General features: G+C 44.1%; 2 protein-coding genes across 2 annotated transcripts; both read left to right on the forward strand.

Moving 5' to 3' along the window:
* The first annotated feature begins 2,413 nt into the window (after nt 1-2,413).
* Nucleotides 2,414-10,025, forward strand: dnajb1a (DnaJ heat shock protein family (Hsp40) member B1a). Its single transcript, XM_080009480.1, has 3 exons — nt 2,414-2,884; nt 5,152-5,720; nt 6,708-10,025. The coding sequence occupies exons 1-3, from the start codon at nt 2,674-2,676 to the stop codon at nt 6,936-6,938; spliced, it is 1,011 nt and encodes a 336-aa protein (XP_079865606.1). The 5' UTR covers nt 2,414-2,673; the 3' UTR covers nt 6,939-10,025.
* A 7,443-nt stretch (nt 10,026-17,468) lies between these two features.
* On the forward strand, nt 17,469-23,302 carry gipc1 (GIPC PDZ domain containing family, member 1). Its single transcript, XM_080009941.1, has 7 exons — nt 17,469-17,614; nt 18,277-18,772; nt 19,716-19,901; nt 20,192-20,372; nt 21,054-21,166; nt 21,350-21,431; nt 21,612-23,302. Exons 2-7 carry the CDS (start codon nt 18,479-18,481, stop codon nt 21,761-21,763), a joined length of 1,008 nt encoding a protein of 335 aa, XP_079866067.1. The 5' UTR covers nt 17,469-17,614; nt 18,277-18,478; the 3' UTR covers nt 21,764-23,302.
* The last annotated feature ends 129 nt before the right edge of the window (nt 23,303-23,431 follow it).

A 23,431-nucleotide genomic window follows, 5' to 3' on the forward strand; every position in this document is an offset into this window, starting at 1 on the left:
CGGGCATTGGTTTGGATTTTCATGAGAGTCAGGCTGAAGAGCAGGCGTAAAAAGGAGTAAAAGGAGAAGGTCCTCGAGCAACAACAGGTGTTACATTCCTGCACGTCAATCTCCAAGGAAGCCCGAGTCGGAGATTGAGAAACCAGAGTAAATTGCGGTGAAAGAGCAGGAGGACAGATTTGAGAATGTGATAACCCCCCCCCACCCCCCCCACCCCCCCGCTGCAAGACAGGAAGGTTCAAAGGGCCGTAAGATTATCCAGAGTTGAACTGTTATCTCCCGAGATGCACGGTGAGATGACGCCATGAAGCACATCGGGTGTGAAGGAGAATGACGCCGGTGCTATGGTACAGAGAGATATTGTCAAAAAAAAAACAAAAAAACAAAAAAACAGATGTGATGTGGAGCCAGTGTCGACAGAGTTGAGAATGCCGAAAATGTTCACCAAAAAAACAGTTCATGGACAAGTCTTACCATGGTTTATGGGTATTAGAGGCTTACACCATTTTGGGATGTCATGATATCAAAACTAATTTTGCTCCGATTTCAAGAATGTTGTCGCTGTTGTTGTCTGAGGATTTGGCATGTTTAGTTTGCCCCATTGGAATTGCATTTTGGATTGCGGCGTGAAGTCGACCTTGTGGCACGGTGGTTCAGACGCTGCCTTTCAGCGTTGGGGTCACAAATTCAAGTCCTGTTCCCCGATTTTAAACAAGTGGAGGAGACAACAAAGCTTTGTGAGACTCAGTGGCTCAAAGAGGTAACTCTCTCCACAAGGGCGTTCCTGCATTCAAGGACTTGAGGGTCCGATGCCGAGAGTTATGGTGTTGTAATCGCGCACCTGGGACAGCAGTGTGGGAAGGCAGCGCCAGAACCGTTGCGCCACCGAGTCCACTTAACGCCTCACCCTGGTCTCCGCGAGCTTTTAAACGCACCCTTGAGGTGCCGCCTTCCAAAAAAAATGACTCGGCATTGCAGTCCTCCTACGACGGCGGATCTCTTGAGCCACGGAGTCTTAATGAGTGATGTTGTGTCCTCCAGGCATCTGATGGCAAAATCTGGACTTGATCGTGTGGCGGCAGCATCTGAACCGATCACACTGGTGAGTCCTGCAGGGTCCCAGCTTCTCTGGGATGATAAACTTTCGCCCCTGCCCCTCAAATGCTCCGTGCACACTCGAGTTTACTTCACGGTGCGTGGTACGTTAACCTAGCTTAAAAGGTCTACGTATACTTTTCGCACAACAGACAGACAGACTGACTGACAGACAGACATATCAATTTACAACAAACAAGACATAAAATCCCTCTTTTTGCTAATTATTCTCAATAAGTGGGAACAATTTACATATCATGGAGTTGTCAGTACAATATTCAACAAAAAGTCCTTGATTCTGTTTGGAATTATATATTTACTGTATCAGATAACAGAAAAATAGTATTCAAAATATTTTCTATGAAAAAACATCAATTTGTATTTACATGGAGGGGTAAACAACAGTATCAACACACTTTCTAATAAAAAAAAAAAGTTTGAACACTTTCTGTGGAGTATGGAGCAGCTCCCCAGCAGGCCATGGGTCATGGCCTCAGGGCTCTTTTCATATATTCATGACCTTCTTCTTGTCCCTTCTTGTTTCTTGCGCTTCAGTCAGAATTCACATTTAGCTTTGCTCACCGAAAAGAGCGCCCTCTCATAAATTGTCTAGTCGCCACTAAGTGCATTAAGTGAAGTGAAGGAGAGCCCCGCATTCGTGCCGCCTCGGGCCTCCGAATCACTGAGACCGCCCCCCCCCCGTTGTCGTCAGCGTCAATTAAAGCGCTCACCAAATGTCATTTTAATTAAACGTACACTGCTTGTGGCACCATTCCGTTTGACGTGAATGTAAATCTAAGAAAAATCAACTTGACCTTCACTTTTAAAATAGTTACAGTTATTTGTTGTTCTAGAACATAAAAAAAAGACCTTCCAGCTTCCCACCAATGGCCCCGCCCCCAGCGCACGTGTATGGCAGGAAACCGCTGAGGGGGCGGGGCCTGAGCAGGAAGCGCGTACACCAGCCTCTTCCAAAACGTTTATTGTAACTTTTGCCAAGTACAGAAAATAAATGGACTTAAATTGACATTGATTACGGCAAAATCTTCTTCTTTTTTTTTTTTTTACCGACAGCTAAATACATGAAAACATTTTCTTTTTTAAACATTTGTGAAACATTTAAAAAAAAAGTCCTTCCCAGTTTCCCGCCAACGGCGTGGCCCCACCCCCCTAGAAGCGTGTGCGTGTGCGTCACGCCATAGGGGGCGGGGCTTCAGGCGGAAGTGCGTGTTGACAACATGACACACGTCGGCAGCACCAGCCGCTTCCAGAAGTTTCTCCGGACGTCTGGTGGCCCCGCGCCGAAGCGGTCCGCCTCCGTTCCAGAGCTCTAAATAATCCCGCTCTATACGGTTTAGCGTTGCCGATATTTCACGGCGACCGCGTCGCTGTCAAATCGGGTCAAATCCGGCGTTGTTCGGCGATTAGAAGAAGCTCTCGCTAAACTGACAGCTGCACCCTACCTCACCTCGCGTTGGGTGTTCGGCTTGAGCGGTTCGAGCCGCAGCGGCAGCAGCAACAACAACAACAACAACAATAATGCTCATATGAGCCCCGAGACCCGAGCAGCTTGTTGCGATGGGGAAAGATTACTACAAAGTGTTGGGAATAGCCAAAGGTGCCTCCGAGGACCAGATTAAGAAGGCGTACCGCAAGCAGGCCCTGCGCTATCACCCCGATAAGAACAAGTCTCCCGGTGCGGAGGACCAGTTCAAAGAGGTCGCCGAGGCCTACGACGTGCTCAGCGACGCCAAGAAGAAGGAGATCTACGACCAGTACGGAGAAGAGGGTGAGTCCCGCGGCGACCCCGAGCGCGGGTCGAGGGCAAACCAACGGTTCGACCTGGATTTGCATTCGCATGTGGTGTAATCGCCGATGCCAATGAATGTCTCCTCTGCGATAGGCGGACATGTCCTTCTCTACCGCTGTCACGGTGGAATTGACACATAGATCCTCAATTGAAATCAAGATTTTTAGATTGTCAACCATATACGCACATTTTAGTATTTTATAGAGCTGATTGTGCGTAATCACCGGGTGTCATGACATTACACTGCATATATGTATGACCGTATGTATATGTATGTGCCAAATAATCCCTTGAACTTGAACATATACCTGTGATTGTCGCCTGTTAACAACCAGTTACTTGTTCCTCGCTGAAGTCCTATTTAAAGGATATAGGGCCGGTGTTCCAACAAACACAGCAACTAAAGCAGTGCTATCACTACATGAACTTACTGGAAAAAAATCCTGTTCTGGGTTTTTGGAACGACACCGGTTGAACCGCTTTATAGGCCGTGATGGCCAGCCTTATGATCACATTCATAGGGCCACAACCTTACGCATAACATATGGGGACAATGACGACAAACTTTTGCTACGTAATACAACATTGTTATCTTACAGACCACATTTGACACTTGATTACAAGACTTCCTTGAAATGGTCTGTCCCCATACCAGCCTTAAAATTGGTAAAAACATATAAGGAAAGAGGCAAGCGAAAGTGCTTAATGTGAGGCAAGACGTCATATAAAAACAAGGTATAATAAAAACATAGAAATAAAACGCTACAAACAGATTAAAATAAAAAAGACATACAGGGCTCAACACTAACTTTTAGAAGTGGTTGCCAGGCTGGCAACCAGGCATCAGCTTTTGGTTGAAGAAACTGAAAATATGGTCGCCATTTTTGAGTCAGCTTATATTCTGAGTAATTAAGATGCTATGTAATTAATAGGTCAGCTTTATAACGAAAACTTGACATAAAAGAATGTTGAAACGCTTTATTACAGTAACCAAACAATTCTTTGTCGTTTGTATTTTATCTGAAACTTTACAGAATTTGAATCCTCAGAGTGGAAGAAACACAAGTCTTAGCCTGTGTCGCTGTCTCTCCATTGCTCCCTTACACCCACATAAAAATGCTCCATACCACACCGAAAATAAGAATCTCAACAGTCCTGTTTGTCTACTAATTGTTAACAATGGTAAATTCAAATTATTAATGCTGTCCGTCTACAAAGATAAGGACTGGTTAATTGTATTGTTACATGGTATGTTGACAAATTTGACCAAATTAACCCCTTACTTTTGAAAGTACACAATATTGTGTCGGGTAGTTTTTTTTTTTTTTTTGTTGTTTTTTTTCTGTCCAGTTTTACCTAATTGTTTTTTTCACGCCTAGCTTTAATATTTGGTTTTAGTTAACTGTTCAGGGATGCAAACACATGGTGAAAAAAGCTCTGGAATACACTTGATAGGTAGACTTGGTATGGTGGTAGCCGACAGTTTTCCGGGATCCCATGAACTTCCGACACGCATTGCAGTTTTCCTAGCCAGTGAACGCAGCATCGCGTTGGAGAGCTTTCAACCGGAGACTAGAGCTGTGTCCACGTCTTAGTTCTAACACAATATCAGCTTAATAATGAAAACCCAAACAAAAACAACACTCCGGATCGGTTTGGCCACTTCACACAAGTCACCCAAATTTAAGTTAAGAAAAAAAAGCGACATTCATTGTAAAGCATGTTGTTTGCATCCCTTATTGTGATAACCTTGCTTCACTGCCGTCCACTAGTGCCTGTGCGCACGTGAGTAAACTAAACGCACCAACGCATGTGCAGTGTTCTGGTCCTGGCTGTAACAGCAATATTTAAATATCACTAATGCAACAAATGCATTTATTTTGGGGTGCACGTTTTGCGGTTTGCTGCCCCTATTTTTTATGTTAAAAAGTGGTTTCCAAGGGGGGCAACCAGAGGACACAAAATGGTTGCCAATTGACCCAATCTGGTTACCGAGGGAAACCAGGCAACAGTTACTGTCGAGCCCAGATATAATAAAACCACAGATTACAGGTTAAAGTGCCAATTAAAACCTCCCCGCGCCTCCATGATCGACCCTAAACTACTTTAAAATCCCACACGGCAGTTTTCTTATGTTAAAAAAAACCAAAAACATACCAACCTAATTTTTCAATTTTGTAAATCAGGCAAGAAGACTAAGTATGGATGAAAACAACATTGATTTGTTTTGTGCTGTATCCCAATAGGACTGAAGGGACCCACTGGTGGTGGAGGACCCAATGGCTCCAACTTCAACTACACCTTCCACGGAGACCCCCATGCCATGTTTGCAGAGTTCTTCGGCGGCCGCAGCCCGTTCGACCATTTCTTTGCGCAGAATGGGGGCGACAACATGGACACCGACGATCCCTTCGCGGCCTTCGGCATGGGGGGAATGGGCGGGTTTCCCAGGTCTTTCAAGCCCCACTCCGTCGGCCACCAGAGAGGCCGCGAGAAAAAGAAGGACCCGCCCGTGGTGCACGAGCTGAAGGTCAGCCTGGAGGAGGTGTTCTCCGGCTGCACAAAGAAAATGAAGATTTCCCGCAAGCGCCTGAATCCGGACGGCTACACGGTGCGCAATGAGGACAAGATCTTGACGGTGGACATCAAGCGCGGCTGGAAGGAGGGCACCAAAATCACATTCCCCCGGGAGGGAGATGAAACCCCCAGCAACATTCCTGCAGATGTGGTGTTTGTGGTGAAAGACAAACCCCATCCAGTATTCCGGCGAGATGGGTCGGACATTATTTACCCTGCCAAAATATCTCTCAGAGATGTAAGTCAACGTATTGTGATATGGACAATATCGCAATTGTTTTTACCTCGATATCCATAATTTGACAATAATTTAGGGCTTTAATAAGTTGTTTTACATACAACACTCATTGTTATTGTGGATATAATGACCAAGCAGGCTTTGATAAGAACAGCTAAAACATTACTTTACAGCCTTACTTTACTGTGATGCAGTCTTCAGGACAACATTTAACTATATTAAGAAAACCATAATCTTAATTTTATTGTTACGTGTCCTCATACATATGATTGCTCTATCCTGCCTGAGCCCACCTTTTTATTTATTTAAAGATATAATTACAATTTAATTGTAACAAACCGTAATTGTACTCTAATGAATTTGATTGTTGAAAGCTGAAAATAATACAAAATATATATATATATATATATATATATATATATATATATATATATATATATATATATATATATATATATATATATATATATATATATATATATATATATATATATATATATATATATCACAAGCGTATTATACCGAAAAAAAATGGAATGACGATAATAGTCCAGAAGATATCTCGTCTCATCAAAATATCAAAATTATTAACGATATATTGCCCAGCCACACCTCTGAATTCACTGATGTTGATTGAGTTTTGTTTGCTTGTAAATAGATGGAGGTGCCAAATGTCAAAATATTTTCCTGTTTAACTGTCTTGATAATAGGATGATAACAAACCATATAATGTTGACAAACGATTTGTGTATATTTGACAATTTCTACTTCTGTTTTTATTCTATCTTAACATGTTTTCAGACTGTTTAAGCGTTTCGTTTTTTTTTTTTTCCTCTTTTTTTTTTTTCTTTACTACTAATTGTCTGTAGAGAAACGCACCAATCATCACCATGAAGTTCCTCATTATTTGAATGGCCCTGGCGGACTTAACTCATTCTGATTCTGGTGTAACACGTGTGTTGCTTCTCCTTTCCCCGTTCCTAACAGGCGCTGTGCGGCTGCACCGTCAACGCCCCCACGCTGGACGGCAGGAACGTCACCGTGACCTCCAGAGACGTCGTCCGACCCGGGATGAAGAAGCGCATCGCGGGCGAAGGCTTGCCGCTCTCCAAGTGTCCCGACAAGAGGGGAGACATGGTCCTGGACTTTACCGTCAAATTCCCTGACAAGTTGGGCCAAAGCACCCGTCAAGCGCTGAGTGAGATCCTTCCGCCGTAGAGGATGTGTCTTCCAGGTTTTATTTTTCGTTATCCAAACAAAAAACCAATGTCATCCGAGGTACCATTGGTCCCGATGAGCCTGGGACTCCTCCGCATTGGAGCTCCCGTCGCATTTAATTTCACTATTTTAAGATCGAAATCTATATTTTTACAAGGCGATCCAGTTGGGTCTCATAGGACTGGGTAACTAAAGAGCAAACTATGCTTTTGCTACCTCTGTTCAGTTTAGGCTGTGTAACAGTATTCAGTGAGTCAGGTGTAGAGGGGGCTGTATAAGCCTCCCAGGGCCGTTTTCTGAATTTAAAATGTTAGTGCAGTGTGTTCTGCCTCGGGGCTGGTAGGTGTCACTGTTGAAATAACAATGGTGCTGGCTTTCACTTTATGGCAAAAATCTAATTGTAAATGTCGCACTTGAACTTTTAATCCAGCATTAGTCCAAATTGGGCCTCAGTTTTGTGCTTCCAGGGCAGATGTTCTAGGCTTTCGGCTTGTATACGTTACCTCAAATGCGCGTGCGCGTGTGTGTGTGTGTGTGTGTGTGTGTGTGTGTGTGTGTGTGTGTGAGATTAGGAACAGCTCAGCCATACATTTTGCTTTATGTTGACTATAATTTTTTCACGCTGTCATTGAAGAGGTGTAATTCAGTTATGTTTTTATATTAAGGTCAAAGGAGCTGCATTATATTCAGAGGTTTTTCTAATATTCTGTCCACCTCATGTATGTCCATAGGGGACAAAACAATAAACACCTCAATATGATGTAGTTCAGTACAACACCACATTTAACTATGACCTAAGTCATAAAAATATCATTGAATTTACACATTTCTGACTGTCAACAAAAACTGAAAATTATAAACTTCATATAAGTAGAATTCATGGTAGAGCTGGTTTATTGGATTACATGGGATTGTACAGGTGTACCTAATAATGTGCACACTGTGTGCACCATCTGTAGGGAATACTTCTGTTTACCAATAAAACCTATGCAGTGTGATAACATGTGATTGGATCGAGACTTAAAAGGAAACAGAAAATTCTGAGAATTTTGTTTTCAGTTAAGGAAGAGAAACAGTGGGATTTTAAAGATCGATCAACTTGCGAAATATGCTTTGCTGTTCCACAATGTCTTTCATGTCGGAACCCACGGCACCTGATTGCTAATATACCTTTATTTTAGTGGTTTAATTATTTTTTTCTTTTGCGGGAGGCATTTGTGCCAAATAGTGTGTTTGTGTGTAAAATTCTAAAGGTAATGTAGGAGTGATATTTTCGGGCTTTGACTGAAGTCGGGTCACTACTTTGCTTGAAGATACATCTCATGTGTTAGTTGTATCTAGACTAGGTAAGAAAACAAACACCTATTATTTGTTATGACTTGTTCTACTCCCTGATCCGTTCGACTGTTTTATTTAATCAATGGCCAACTTTTCGTTTATCAAGGACTTGGTTAAAAGTAACTCGAGCAAAAATGTAACCAATCCCATGTATGCTGTGAACTGAGTCGTTTTCTCCTCCTCTCGGAGTTATTGAGGTTTGCAAATCCTTTCTGTCCATCTGCTTATTTATTTGCTTTGAGCCTTGTTTGGTTTGAGTCTATATGGACACTGGTGATGTTCGGAGTTAAATTTAAATTACGGCTACACCGTAAAATTTGTCTGCACAGATTTCCAAACTCGCGGGATGAAATTACAAATGGGAATGTTTAAAATATGTCCTAGAGTTAATGAAGAGTTGCTGCTTTTCAAGAACTTTGGACACATTTATTTTATTCCAGTGTGACCGCCTGTGATACAACGGCCGTCTGACATTACTCGACCTCGTCATTCCACTCCCACTGGAGTTTTAAAGGGGACCTTTTATGAAAAACCTACGTTTCAGTGCTTGCGCACATACATTTGGGTCTCTGATGGGTCTTCTAACACGCAAACTATGAAATAACACAACTCAGTCAGTTTTTTTTTTTTGTGGGCAGCCTTTGCCAGAAAACACCCCGATCAGATTTTTGTACCCTTTGTACCCTACCCCAAAGGGCCAATGAGTCTGAGTAACTCAACAAACAAATCTTTTAAAAGAAAGAGGAATTGGTGCCAACTGTCTGTGAAGAAACTGCAGACAATAATAATGTATGTATTTAAAAGATAATTGTTTCTTTCCAAAAAAAAAACAACAACAAAATAAACTGCAGGCTGCGGCGCACGATCCACTGTGCGTTTCTCCAAACAAAACCAATAAAAAGAGAAGACAATGAATTTATTTTATTTTCCGACGTTTACATGAAACAAAATCACCGCGTCCCGGTGCGGTGGCTCCCACAAGCTTGGAGCAAGGCAGCGAAAGTCGGAACAAACTTTTGAGTTCGGCCTTGTACATCTAATAGGAGTCAAGATTCAACAGCTGGATTGCTTATTTCTCGCTTGAAATTTGTTCAGAAAAAGGTTGTTGTTTTTTTTTTTTTTTTTGGTGGGCTGATAAGGTGAACTCGGTGAAAGTTCCAGAGAAACCTGGAAGCCAAGCTCCGCTATTGGCCCACAGAACCCGGAATTTGTGCTCAAACCCCATGGGCTCACAGAACTCCGGGCCTTTTGGGGATGGCTCCTCCCACAAAAAAAAAGCAGCCTGTTTTGGAACAGGTTGGTATGTGTTAGAATGGCAACGCTGCATAATCTGGGTGGTATTTCCAGCATGAAATGAAACATGTTTTGGGGACCTCGGAGATCTATATTAACTTGTATAAAAAGGCACATAACTGGTCCCTTTAACTTTCTGACTGACACAAACGGGGTTGAACATGAATGTAGAGATGTGTAATCTCTGTAATGTTTTACTTTTGTTTTACAAAAGGATATTTGCGGGGCAGGGTGTTGCAAATGTTTTCCTTTTTGTGGGGGAAAAAAAGTGTAAACATTATTTTGTTTTACCTGTTGTTTATGTTATTTAGAGCTTATTTTTCTGCTTTGAACTTTTTTTTTTTCTTTTTTTTTTTTTTAGTTTTCATGGCTTGGTTATGCAGTGGAAATATTTATTGACTTTGCTTATGATCCTACTACAAATTTCCCAATTACATTTAACTGATGATCCATATCGGTGAATAAATACCTAATCAACTAAACCCCATTAGTGTCCGATTTATTCAATATAAAAATGTTGTTAACAGGGCTGTTGAACATGCCAAATATTTTACAAAAATTATGTTTGAATCTAGTTTTCTACTGTTGTTAAATTCAATGTTTTTCCCCACTACAACCATCACCGCAGATACAACAGGTTGCTAGTTGCACGTATAACGACCTTCTTGTTCAGGAAGCGTACAGTTGATTGTTCCCAACTTTATTTACCTAAAAGAGCTTCTGAATGGGCGTGTGCCCATGGGCATGTGCACACAAGTATCAATCTTCCACCAAACCAGTTAGTATGAAGAGGTATTCATGCCAATCCAGACCCAATGGGTGTATTAACATTTTAAATTCATGGGTTTAAATTTTGTTCTGACTAGCATGAAACAAAAGCGGGATACTGGTTTAGCTTTTTCTCTATTAAATGGTCTTTTAAATTAAACGAGAATAGGGATATAGGGTCATGCCCTCAGTATGAATTTCATTCATCTGCGTACCCATCAGCCAGTACGGTAAACATTTCCATGGTAACAGCAAGCTTCACCAATCAGAGATGTCGCTGTTACACTTAGGATCATGGTTAGTGTTCTCTCCATGACATCACAAATAAAACATGATTTCTTAAAGCTAGGTTTATGTCAAGTTTAAGGGATTATTTGTCACATAAATATACTTACGGTCATACATATACAGTATGCAGGGAAATGTCATGACACCCAGTGATTACGCACAATAAGCTCTATAAGCTCATACAGACTTGTGGCTTCTAAGGGAGCAAAAACGTATAATATACATTGCGTAATATTTACACGAAACCGAAAAAGGAAACACAAATTCATGGGTGAATAATGACATGCATCTGTTACTAGGGGTTGATTTGGTTGGGGAATATACCTGAAATGTGTTATCTTGTCTGTTATGTGTTTTTTCTTTTTTTTTTTTTTTAAACCTGTGCTGTCTGCAAGTGTTGAAGTTGAAGTTCTCAACTTGCAAGGCAACTCTTTGTTAATTCTTGAATCATCAATAACTGCTGCTATAACTCAAGTCTTGTGTAAGATAAGATAAGATAAGATAAACCTTTATTAGTCCCACAACGGGGAAATTTCATCGTCCCAGCAGCAAAAAGGGGACAGCAGAATATAGAGCATATCAAGCACACTATAAACAATATAAAATATATAGAAACATAAAAAAATAAAATAAAATAAAAATCACCATAAATAGGAACCAGATTACTTAGTGTATTGCACATATCTTTTTTTTTTTAATAATATAAAACAATTGCACTTGGATTTTTTTTCAAAGTTGGGTCTCAAGGACTGGGTAACTAAAGAGCATTTTCTGAATTTAAAATGTTAGTGAAGTGTGTTCGGCCTTGAGGCTGGTAGGTGTCACTGTTGAAATAACAATGGTGCTTTCACTTTATGGCACATATGACAACTTTTAATCCAGCATTAGTCCAGTTTGGGCCTCAGTTTTGTGCTTCCAGGGCAGATGTTCTAGGCTTTCGGCTTGTATACGTTACCTCAAATGCAGGTGTGTGTGTGTGTGTGTGTGTGTGTGTGTGTGTGTGTGTGTGTGTGTGTGTGTGTGTGTGGGGTCTACTGGCTGCACTGTTGGTATTGACCTGTAGTATGACAAGAGCACAATTGTTTGGTTATAGAGAACCACCACCAAGCCCCCTCTTTGGGGAAGTATCTTACCATGTTTGGGTCTATAAACAACTAATCACTACTCCAAGAGGGAAGAATCACCACGGGTGAGACAAATAAACATAGAACCAAACAACAACATGTACATGGAAAAAAATAAACATCAGACGACAAAATGGGGATGGTAGCTCTGGAGGTAGAGCTGGTGGTCTAGTGATCTAAAGGTTGCTGGTTCGATCCCAGGCTCCTCCTGCTAGCATGCTGTAGTGTCCTTGAGCAAGACACTTAACCCCTAATTGCTCCTGATGGCTGCGTCTGTCGGTGTTTGAACAATTGTAAGTCGCTTTGGATAAAAGCGTCTGCTAAATGCAATGTAATGTAATGTAAATGTAAAATGTATAGAAAAAAACTAGTTAATTATGTTCAGGAAAACTGGAACAACAATTCGGCACGTGGCCTCTTCCTGTGATAGTTATGGCAGTAAATGAGGGAGAAAAGGAGAAGGATGTAACCAGGAGGGTGTTGGGGATGTGTGTGTGCCTGTGATGAGACCACCAATATGTATGCGTGTGATGTGTCCACCGGTGAGTGTACGGGACTTGTCCCAATTGGTTCCGGTGTATAGGGTCGGTTTTATTACGTAGCACCACCGAGCGGCGGAAAAGGCCCCGAAGCCACCCCTGAGGCACGTGGCCGTACAGACACCCCGCGGCCACAGGAAAGCGCCCTGCACCCCTGAGACGAGACCATGCGCCCCATCCAGCCGTGAGCCCTGAGCACCTGGATGTCAGCCCACCACCGTCCCCCGCCGACGCCTGTAGATCGCCAGATATGTGGGCCCGCCACACCCGGGGCACCCGGCGCAGATAAGCCACGCAGCGGGAGCAAAGGCCGACAGCCACCCCCAACCCACACCCACAACAGCAAGCGGCCCCACAGGGGAAGACACCCGGCGGCACTCTCCATATCCCCCCCGGGTGGCAGCATGCCAGAAACCACCAGGCGCAAGTGTTGAAGACTCGAACCCAGCCGGCAGGGGGCCCACCCGGCAAACCACACCCCCACACCGACCCATCAGCGCCCCCCCACCCCAAAAAAACCCCCCAGCGCTCAATGTGTGCTGTTGGCAATTGCAGATAAATTTGCGGGGTGTGGGGGGTGCGAGTCCTCCAAGCGTGTCGAACCGGAGTCACTCGCACCCCTCCCGCCCAGCAGACCCTGGTCTGGTGGAAGGTTGTTCGGAGTAAGATTTATGTGCGAGTGTATGTGTTGTAAGCTAATATGAGTGGTATTAAAAATTCAGGACGTGACCAGAAGCACGTTGGGGCAGGAGCGTGACGGGCAAGATTGCAGCCGCCTGCCACATCCCAACCTACATAGCTCGCACTGGGAGAGATAGGCGAAGCACAACCGGATCAACGCAGGGGTGCAGCAGACCGGGAAGCGGCCACACGGACCCCGGAGATTATCGACGTTTTTCCAATTGAGCAATGTTTTTTTCTTGGATATTGTTAAGGCGATCAAGACGGGTTGTTGGTGTTTGAGTGGTGGGTCAACTGAGGAGATGTCAGCGAGGAGACATACAGACGGGGAGACTGGAATGCTGCGAACCCTGAAGGGTTGATAGCTTCTTGGTGATGTCGGTCCAGAATGTTTGGATAGGTGGGCAGAGCGTGATGGCGTGAAAGTGGTCGTCTCTGGTATTGAGGGAACAATAAGAACAGACGTCTTTATCCACAAAACCCATTTTGAACGTTTTGTGTTCCGTGATATGGGCTCTGTGCAGAATCTTATTTTGGATGAGTTGCATTTTTGAATTGCGGGTCATAGAAAAGGTGTCGTTGCACATAAGCTTCCACAGGTTGATATCGGAGGAAACAGCAAGGTCTCTTTTCCCATTCCATCTTAGGTAACGATGAAGTCTCTTCTGTTTTAAATAAAGTTTGTATATTCTGGAAAATTGATTTTTAAAATGACCGATATGAGTGAGATGTTCAGTCATCGGAGCTGGTTGTAGGATGTTGTTGGTTGAATGAATTAGATCTTAACTTTTAGAGACTGCTGTAGTTGAAGGAATTGAAGGAAGCCGTGGCCACCGATATCATACCTTTGGGTTAAAGTTGGGAAGGATATAAGCGAATTGTTTTCAAAAGTTGGTTCCAGATGAGTAATTCCTTGTCTTTTCCAAGACCTGAAGATTATTGGTGATTTTACCCAGAAAATCTGGCTTGTGCCAGATTAGGGTGAATTTGTTTGGAGATAGAGTGTGACCACTGGGTTCGATGAATTTCCCCCAGACGGACAGAGCCGTTGTGATTAATGGGTTTTTAAAGCAATTATGTTTCCTTATTGATTCCGTACGGAATGGGAGATCAGATATTGATAAACCCTGGCATTCTGTTTGTTTAATGTCTCGCCATCCATGGCCCGATTGTTGCTCTGGTTGTAACCATTTAATTATAATTTGAAGATGGTTCGCTAGATAGTAGTAGCTGAAGTTTGGGGCTGCTAGGCCTCCACGGTCTTTGTTTTTTTTTGTAGTGTTGCTAGTTTAATTCTCGGTTTCTTGTATTTCCAATATAAATAATTGATTGTGAGTCTAGAGTATTAAACCAACTTACTGTTGGTTGACTGGGGTCATTGAAAATATCTAGTTTATTTTTGGGAGTATATTCATTTTCACAACTGATATCCTATTGGTGAAGATGCAATACTCAGGTATCTGATGTTGCCCGTTGTGATGGTTAAGGGAAGTTACTGGGTTGCAGCATTCCAGTCTTCCCACTGGAGACTCTTCTTATTGAGTAGTCTGAGATAGCTGAACATTAAGATGTAAGATTGAACACTTCCGATAGGGATGACATTGGGTTCCGTAAAAATAACAAAATATCATCTGCATAAAAACTTATTTTGTGAACAGAGTTTCCTGTTTGTGTGCCAATGATATTACAGTTTTGACGGATGGCGGCCGCGCGGGGTTCAATAAAGATGGCGAATAGTAAAGGGGAGAGCGGACATCCTTGTCTTGCCGCGTTGTGGAGTGAAACGCTGTGAAGTGTAAACATTGGTGATGACGGAAGCAGATGGCGAGTTGTCCAGGATTCTGATCCATTGAATGAGGGACTCTCCAAAGCCAAAGTTGTTGAGGGTGGAAAAGAGTTATGTCCAATTAACTGTGTCAAATGCTTTTTCGGCAGCTAAGGAAGCAATAACGGTATTTAAGTTGTTCCATTGAGATATGCTGATCAGACTGAATAAACGCTGCATATTGCAGGATGAGTGTCTGCCCTTGACAAAGCCTGTTGGTCTGGGTGAATTATAAATGGAATTACTTTCTCAATTCTGTTGGTGAGTGTTTTACTTATAATCTTTAAATCGCAATTAATTCTTCTCTTGGGTCTATAACCGGAGGTGAGGGTTGGGTCCTTATTGGGTTCGAGCAAAACCAAAATGAAAGCGGTATTCATGTGCGGAAGCACGGTGGAGGTTGATTTTAATCTCCGTAACCATTCTGATGAATATTGGGGATTTGAGTGGCCAGAAGTGTTTATAGAATTCCACTGGGTAGCCATCAGATCCAGGTGATTTATTGTTGGGCATAGACGAGAGAGCTTTCCTGTCTTCTTCTTGAGTAAGTGGTTGATCTAATGTGGTGGCCTGCTCTGTGAATAGTTTAGGGAGGTCCATATCATCGAGGAATGAGTTAATGTTTGATATATTTGATTAATTATCTGAGTGATATAGCTTATTATAAAAGTCTCTGAATATTTTATTGATGTCTTGCGGTGTGTGTGTTATCCTTCCCTGTGGATCTTTGATGGCCATCATAAGTGCTTTTTCTCTATCGCGAAAAATATTTCATTCTTGTTCGTTGCATGAGGAATTGCATCTTTTGATGGATGATATTCTCCAGTTGAGATGTAATTGTCCGGATCTCATTTTGGATTTGCTCAGTGGGTGGGTGGGCTCGTTGGGAGTGCAAGTCTTTTAATCGTTGTTCAAGTTTGTTTTGATATTCTTGTCCTTTCTCTTTCTTGTGAGTGGAGAATGCAATAATACTACCTCTTAGAACTGCCTTCGCCGTTTCCCAGAGTTGGGATGGTGATATTTCTGGAGAGTCATTCAGTTCAGCGAAGGAAGTTCATTCTCTGGAAAGTAAATGGTTTAATTCTTTATCCGTCAGAAGTGAGGCGTTAAACCGCCACCTGCCAGGAGGGTTCCGGTCGGTTTCATTTTTATGAGGTTGAAACTAATCGGCCCGTGATCTGAGATTACAATAGGGTGGATTTCAGGATTGGTGATTTTGGACGTTACAAAGTCAGTTCCAGAGAAGCTTTGGTGGGGTGGTGAATACAATTTTTTCAAATTTTATACGATATGTTAGGATCTTACTTTCTGCAGCTACAGTATACATACGTATACACCGATCCACCACAATATTAAAACCACCAGAAATGGATAAGATATAACCACTAATAATGTGTCGCTCCCCCTCGTGCCGCCAAAACAGCTCTGACCCGTGGAGGCATGGACTCCACAAGACCTCTGAGGGTGTCCTGTGGCATCTGGCACCAAGACGTTAGCAGCAGATCCTTTAAGTCCTGGAGGTTGTGAGGTGGGGCCTCCATGGATTCAGGCTTGTTGTTCCAGCACATCCCACAGATGCTCCAACGGACCCTAACCCCGCCCATCCACATGATGTAGAAGAAAACGTGATTCATCAGACCAGGCACCTTCTTCCATTGCTCCATAGTCAAGTTCTGATGCTCACATGTCCATTGTAGGTGCTTTCAGTGGTGGACAGGGGTCAACATGGACACTCTGACCGGTCTGTGGCTACACAGCCTCATACGCAGCTGTGATGCACTGTGTGTTCTGACACCTTTCTATCATAGCAGCGTCAACTATTTCAGTAATTAGTGCTACAGTAGCTCTTCTGTGGAATCGGGGTAATTTGTCCGGGCATTCGTCCAGGGAATGTCCTCAAATGATGAAGGCCAATAACCTGTGGATTTAGACTTAGGTGGGGGGGGGGGGGGGGGGGTGCCCACAATGAAAGTACTGAAAATAATTGCTTTGCCTAACGGCTCGCAAAGTCAGCAAGGTTGTATTTATTCTGCAAATTTTATTTGGCAGGCCGTGAAATACAGCGTGCTGCACAGTGAAATAAAATTAGGATAAAAAAAAAATTAAAAATTAAAAACACGAAACAGGAAAAACATCCAATGCAAATGACAAACAACGCAAATGAATTAAATGCAGATGAAAAGCAGCACGTTTTGGTGATGGGGAGCTTTCCATCTTCCAACAGGTGTTGGCGTGGTAACATACGCTTTTCATATCAAATCTCCAACCTTTTTTTCTTCCACACCAGGGACCCTCGGTTCGATTAGATTCGGTCTCTGCGATGGTGCGATGGTCCGAGAAGGTTTTCACCGTGAGATATGATCTAGAACCAAACCCTCGTACCCGCCTGTACTATATTTAGCGATAACAGTGACGCTAGGATCCGAACCATCGATTCGAAACGTCGTCTGATTTATTCTGCTGGGGACCCTCTGCAACCTGTCGACGGGCCCCTGGGGCGGGGCGGGGCGGGGGGCGGGGGCCCGGGACCCCACGTTGAGACCCCCCTGCACAGCGCGTGTGCGGCCCGTGTCCGCCAGGTGGCAGCGCCGCGCCCTTCCTCCTCCTCCGGCGGCCGAGTGCCGTCCGTGGTTCCGCCCTCCTGCGGGGATCTCGGTCACGTCCCACCGCTAGCTCGCATCCGCAGCCGGGTCGGTGAAGACGCCGAGGGTATGTCGCCTTCTTCCCACGTTTGAAACGCCGACCCGCCGCAAGCAGCGCCTACACCCCCCCCCCCCCCTCGCCCCCCCCACGCTGGGGCTCCGGGTCCTGACAAGTCCGGTGAGGATGATGTGCTGCCATGTTTATTTCCCATGCTAGTCGAGCTAAGCTAACTTACTAAACATAGCAATCCTGTCGCCATAGGTTGAGTGGAATAGTCATGGCATGGCGGATGAAACACCGTGTTCGTCTCACAATCAAGTCATTTCTCAGTTCGACCCTTTGGAAGTTACACACGTGTAACTTGTGTCGTCAACTTCCAGAGCCAGCGTCTCATGGCAGTTGGCGAAAGTGCCTCACTAGCAGCTAACGTTAGCTTTCTGTTGGCGTAACTAACTAAATTGCCTGAATATTTGGTGTCGTCTACACAGCACTGGATTACATTCTCCGGAGCTAAATCGCCGCCGGGCTGCTGAAAGTGAACCGTTCGGGGGACTAACGGAGAACATACGTGGTCATCGAAACAAGAGGGAATAAGAAAAAATGAACAAAACCTAAAAAAGTGCCAATAAAGCTCTGTATCAACAATTCGCACTGTCATATAGGGCATTATGCAAGTTTGTGTAGCTATATAAAATATGTACACATACTGTGTTACACTGTGGAAACCAAACTAGTTATGTCAATATTAGATATACTGCACTTGATATATGTATTGTTATACACTGGATATTGTATATAGTTGTGATTTAACAGACTGCTTCCATGTTCCTTCTCTCCAGAGCTGCGTCCCGTTCCACGCAGCTGAGCGTCACAGACCCAGCTCCGATAAGCGGATCGTTGCGCTCGGATGTATAATTCCACGCCGCGCCTCCTCCGTGCATCGCGAGCTTCGTAACCTGGACTGCGGCGGCGTACATACGCGCCCACCCACCCGCAGCGTGACCGATCGGGACCCGGTCCGGTTCCGCCGGCGACGCGACCATGCCTCTGGGATTGGGCCGACGGAAGAAGGCGTCGCCTCTGGTGGAGAACGAGGAGGCGGAGCCTATCCGGGCGGGGCTCAACGTCCCGGGTGTGGACGGGCTGGACGGCGGCGGGATGGGGGAGGGCGCGGCGTCGGAAGGGCTGCCGCCGCCGCCCAGCGGCCTGAGGCCCCGCCTCATCTTCCACACCCAGCTGGCCCACGGCAGCCCCACGGGACGCATCGAGGGCTTCAGCAACGTGCGCGAGCTCTACGCCAAGATCGGAGAGGCCTTCGGGATCCCGCCTGCGGAGGTGAGCCGGAGCGGCGGCTTCCTCTGCCGCCGCACCGGCAGTGGAACACCGCGGGCGCTGCGTGTGAAAGGGCAGAACGGGAGCGGCCCAATGCTAGCAAAAATGTGGGAGCTCCCTTTTTTCCGAAAATGATAAGCTTGCGTATTTTATGGACATGTTTTGAATAACAACAGTGCCGCGTTGTTTTTCCCAATCGCGTTTTATGCAATCGCCGCGGTATATCCAGAGTGTAAGTTCGGCTTTAGTGGATTGTCAATAGGAAGTGGCACAACTTCCTGTTTCTAGTCTCTTATGGTTCGTATGGATGTTGGCACAACAGCTTAATGCTGTGAAGTGCAAAAGAGTCAATAAAACCCTAAGAGTCATAAAACCTGATGAAATGCCCCGTTTGCGCCCCCGTATATCGTGGAAAGACAGTCTGACAATATTGTGAGTTTCCTGTTTGGTGGAGATTTTTTTTCCGTGCATGTATGTTTAAATATTAATAACCAAGAACATGTTGTTTCAAGTATAATCTCTGTGATCAAGCTGACCTCCGCTACTGCAGGGTTTTCAAATATAAAAATACTTGCAAGTTAACTCGGTCTTAATAAATGGGGCTTTTGCTTAAGTACAGTTTAATTGAATGGCCCTTTAAAATAAGATAAACATTTTATTAGGGGGCAGTTCCAGTCACAGCTTCTCGGTTATGAGTTACAGGTGCTTATTCAGGTTTCCCGGCGGCGACATTTAATGCAGTTACAGAGAAGCCGTCACGCCATGGCTTGGTCTCAGCTGGTCGCGGAATTAAATCTGTCTGTACGGCCACCATGGAGAGAAGACAATTATCTCTCGTCTTCTTTTGGTTTTTGGTTTTGGTATGCATGAAGTTTTAACCCAATACAGCAATGTAAAAACTATATACACACAAACCTGCCTGTGATTCTCTGTGCCTATTCCGTAGGTGATGTTCTGCACACTGAACACTCACAAGGTGGACATGGAGAAGCTGCTGGGAGGTCAAATTGGGCTGGAAGACTTTATCTTTGCCCACATTAAAGGGCAGAAGAAGGAGATCGAGGTGTTTAAAGGGGAGGACGCTCTCGGGCTGACCATCACAGACAACGGAGCTGGCTACGCTTTCATCAAGGTGAGAATTGGAAAGCCAGCGAAGTGAAAAACCGCAGGGAACAACTGACCTGAAACATTTGAAAAATATGTGTATTTCCTGAGTATCCCCCATTGACTATTAAAGTGGAATCTGATCACTATACAAATAAGTATCTGTCGTTGAAACGACTGCGTTGTGTAATAATAAATGACAGGCAGTAAGCGGTGCCATTGTGTTTTCACCGGACATTATCTATCTATCTATCTCTATCTATCTGTTTATCTGTTAATCTGTTTATCTATTTATGTATGTGTTTTTGTTTTTTTTAGAGAATCCGAGAAGGCAGCATCATCCACCAGATTCAGGTCATCAACGTCGGGGACATGATTGAGTCCATCAACGGTCACGGTCTGATCGGCTGTCGACACTACGAGGTTGCCAAGATGCTGAAAGAGTTGCCCAGAGGAAAAGACTTCACCATCAAACTGGTGGAGCCTCTCAAGGCCTTCGGTGGGTGGAGCATGGTGCCAAGTCAACATATGGCTGCTCATAATATATATATATATATATTTTTTTTTTTATTATCCGGAAATTTCCAACAAAGCCGTTAAAACAAAGCTGACATTAGGCAGGGTTTCCTCTGAATGGAAAGTTGGGCCACTCCCCGGCGTCCGTGCTGCAGCTGGGAACCTCAGGTCATGGACTTGTGAATGAGAAGTTCATATTGTCGGTTAGACAATTTAAGATAATACGCATTATTATCTGAATATGAGAGAATTTTATTATTTATTGCAACGATCGCAGTAACAAAACAGTACATCATACACAGATAGAGTATAAAACAGAAATTGTCCATGAAAGTACAATCATATAAATAACAAACAAGAAGGGTTTGCAAGTTATCCTCAAATTTGACAAATCAAAGTAATTTACTGTTTTCACCAATTATAATTTTTTTCTAAATGACCAATAATAGCCAAATTTGAATCCTTAAAAAAATCTGAAGGGAAGGTGATCTTTTTACTTCATTTTAATTTTTTTTTATAACATTTACATCTGGAAATGGAAACCTAGGAGGTTCAACAATGACTCTCTTGCTTCGAGACCCATAGAACACGCCCCTGTCCTCTGCCTACTTCGCAACATACTGCCCCGCTACAATAAGCTTTCCCTCCGTTGCGTCCCGTGTAGACATGATCGGCCAAAGGTCCGGCGGGTCCCGGTCTGGGTCGGGTGGGCAGCTGGGGACCGGCAGGGGAACCCTTCGCTTGCGCGCCAAGGGTCCTGCCACCGTGGAGGAGCTGGTGAGCGTGTGGAGTCTTATCTTTTGTGTTTTTTGGGGTTTTTTTGTCTTTTTTTTTTTCTTGTTCTTGTGAAGTTTTTTTTTTTTTTGTTTTTTTTTTCCCAGTTGAATTAGAAGTTATGTATGGCGTTATGGACAAAACGTCGATTTCAATGTCACGGAGTGTTTTTCTTCCCCCTGCCAGCCGTCTGCATTTGAGGAGAAGGCCATCGAGAAGGTGGATGACCTCCTGGAGAGCTACATGGGGATCCGAGACAGTGAGCTGGGTGAGAGCCGAAACCGCGGTTTAAACACCTTCCACGTGGGCTCCCAACACTAAATAGAACAGTTGCCGCTGATTCAGTGTCGGCAGAATGTTATTTGATCGCTCTCTCTCTCCCTCTCTCTCTCTCTCTCGCTCTCTCTCTCTCTCTCTTTCTTTTTCGCTGCCTTTCTTCCTCCGTCAGCGGCCACAATGGTGGAGTTGGGGAAGGACAAAAGGAACCCCGATGAGTTTGCCGAGGCTTTAGATGAGACCCTGGGGGACTTCGCCTTTCCAGATGAATTTGTCTTTGATGTCTGGGGCGCCATCGGTGACGCGAAGGTCGGGCGGCTGTAACCATGGAAACCAATGGACCAACCTGTACGCGCGCGCGCGTGTGTGTGTGTGTGTGTGTGTGGGGAAGAAAAGAAAAAAAAAAAACCAGAAAAAAAAAGGTTTGAGGCCCGTAACAATTGCCACTCCTAGGAGACATTACACTACCGTCAAGACTCTTCTTTTTTTTCCTCCCCCTGTGTACTTCTACTTTTAATGTGGATTGTACTAGTTTGGGAGACTCTTTGTAGAGGAGCAGGATGTAGCGTCGCAGCACGTTGGCGACGCTGTGCGAGCCCCGCCCGCCGCGCGAGCGGACCGGACGAACGTCCCCCCCCCCCCCCGTTCAAAACGCTGAGGCCATTCCGCTCGGGCCGCCGGTGTTTTTGTCCCGTTTCTAAAAAAAAAACGTCGTACAGCACAAGTCTCAAGTGTGGGAGAAATTAATGACTTTGCCTAAAACAAAGTGAATATCTGATTCTTAGTTAAAAAAAATAAAACCACAAGTGATTTTTTTTTTTTTCTCTTTGCACTGTGTTGCACTGCGCTGTATAAGACAAAAAAAAACAAACAAAAAAAACAACAACCAAGGAAGCTCCACTGTACCTCACCTGGGCGTCGGCCCCTACAAAGCTTAGCACACAAGCCGACCCTCCGCTCCGGCCCCGCCCCGGGTCCCGCGGCGCGCCTCCCGTTTCCGACTCGCTCGCTCTGCGGATCCCGTGCTGTTACGTTTCTCATCACCTAGTTTCTTACTGTTTTTCCGCGAGGGAGCCTGTGGGATTTGAAGTACTTGAGTGCAGACTTGTCGCGGTTACAGAGGGAGCAACATGTTCGCCGACACTCCATGCTGTGAGGAAGATAAACTGCACAGAGAGAAACGCAGCACATTGCTCTCTTTTAAGTTTATACCAAAATGATCTATGCCGGTGTCGAAGAAAAAAAGTGTTACTTTACCCTGCTGTAGGATTATTAATATTATTATATTTTTGTTTTAGAAAGTGAATGAGAACCCCTACCTGGGTTGTGTAGACTTTTCTTTTTCTTTTTACCTGAAGTGATTCTCTTGAAGCCCGGGGAAGGCAGTGGTTTTATCTTGTATTGAACTGTCTTTGTTATTTTTTAAAGCATTACCGAAAGCAGTATTCAAAGAGGCCGTAGGGAGTAAGTTCAGATTAAAAAGTAAGGAAACTAAAAAATCTTCTGTTCTACTACTCTTATGCAAATATGCATTTCCAAGGAAATGCCTTGAAGAATACGGAGCATTGTGGGTGGAAGTTTTCAGACACACCAACTACTACTACGACTCTATGTGTTTCAAATAACTCTGGTGTTGCTGTCTGAATATCAAATTATATTCACATGTATAAACCTTTTTTTTTTGTAGTCGATGGTTTGTTTCTGTCTTTCTTTGATGCTCATGAGTGTCTATCTACGTGGGTTAATGTGATGACTGATGCTAGAACACTGTAACACAAATGAGAACATCAACATGTTGATGGCTTTCTAATGCACTGTTGTCAAAGTCCAGTTGTGATGGCAATAATAACAACAATGACATTTTCTGTTGTGTTTTGTTTTGTTAAATGCGTGAATGAGTAAATGTTGGATCACAGGGCCCACTGACACGTCACACTCCGTCGAAGGTGGCTGGGTTCATATGGTTATAACCTATGTCCTTAATAGGTTCTC

This window comes from Zeus faber, assembly GCF_960531495.2.
Source record: "Zeus faber genome assembly, chromosome: 11".
Classification (NCBI taxonomy): domain Eukaryota; kingdom Metazoa; phylum Chordata; class Actinopteri; order Zeiformes; family Zeidae; genus Zeus; species Zeus faber.

Bases quoted from the DNA above. Each gene is read 5' to 3' on its own strand.
- dnajb1a (XM_080009480.1), top strand. From the start codon at position 2,674: ATGGGGAAAGATTACTACAAAGTGTTGGGAATAGCCAAAGGTGCCTCC. The intron at 2,885-5,151 runs GTGAGTCCCGCG...GTATCCCAATAG, and splicing joins CGACCAGTACGGAGAAGAGG to GACTGAAGGGACCCACTGGT. The intron at 5,721-6,707 runs GTAAGTCAACGT...CGTTCCTAACAG, and splicing joins CCAAAATATCTCTCAGAGAT to GCGCTGTGCGGCTGCACCGT.
- gipc1 (XM_080009941.1), top strand. From the start codon at position 18,479: ATGCCTCTGGGATTGGGCCGACGGAAGAAGGCGTCGCCTCTGGTGGAG. The intron at 19,902-20,191 runs GTGAGAATTGGA...TGTTTTTTTTAG, and splicing joins CTGGCTACGCTTTCATCAAG to AGAATCCGAGAAGGCAGCAT. The intron at 21,432-21,611 runs GTGAGAGCCGAA...TTCCTCCGTCAG, and splicing joins GATCCGAGACAGTGAGCTGG to CGGCCACAATGGTGGAGTTG.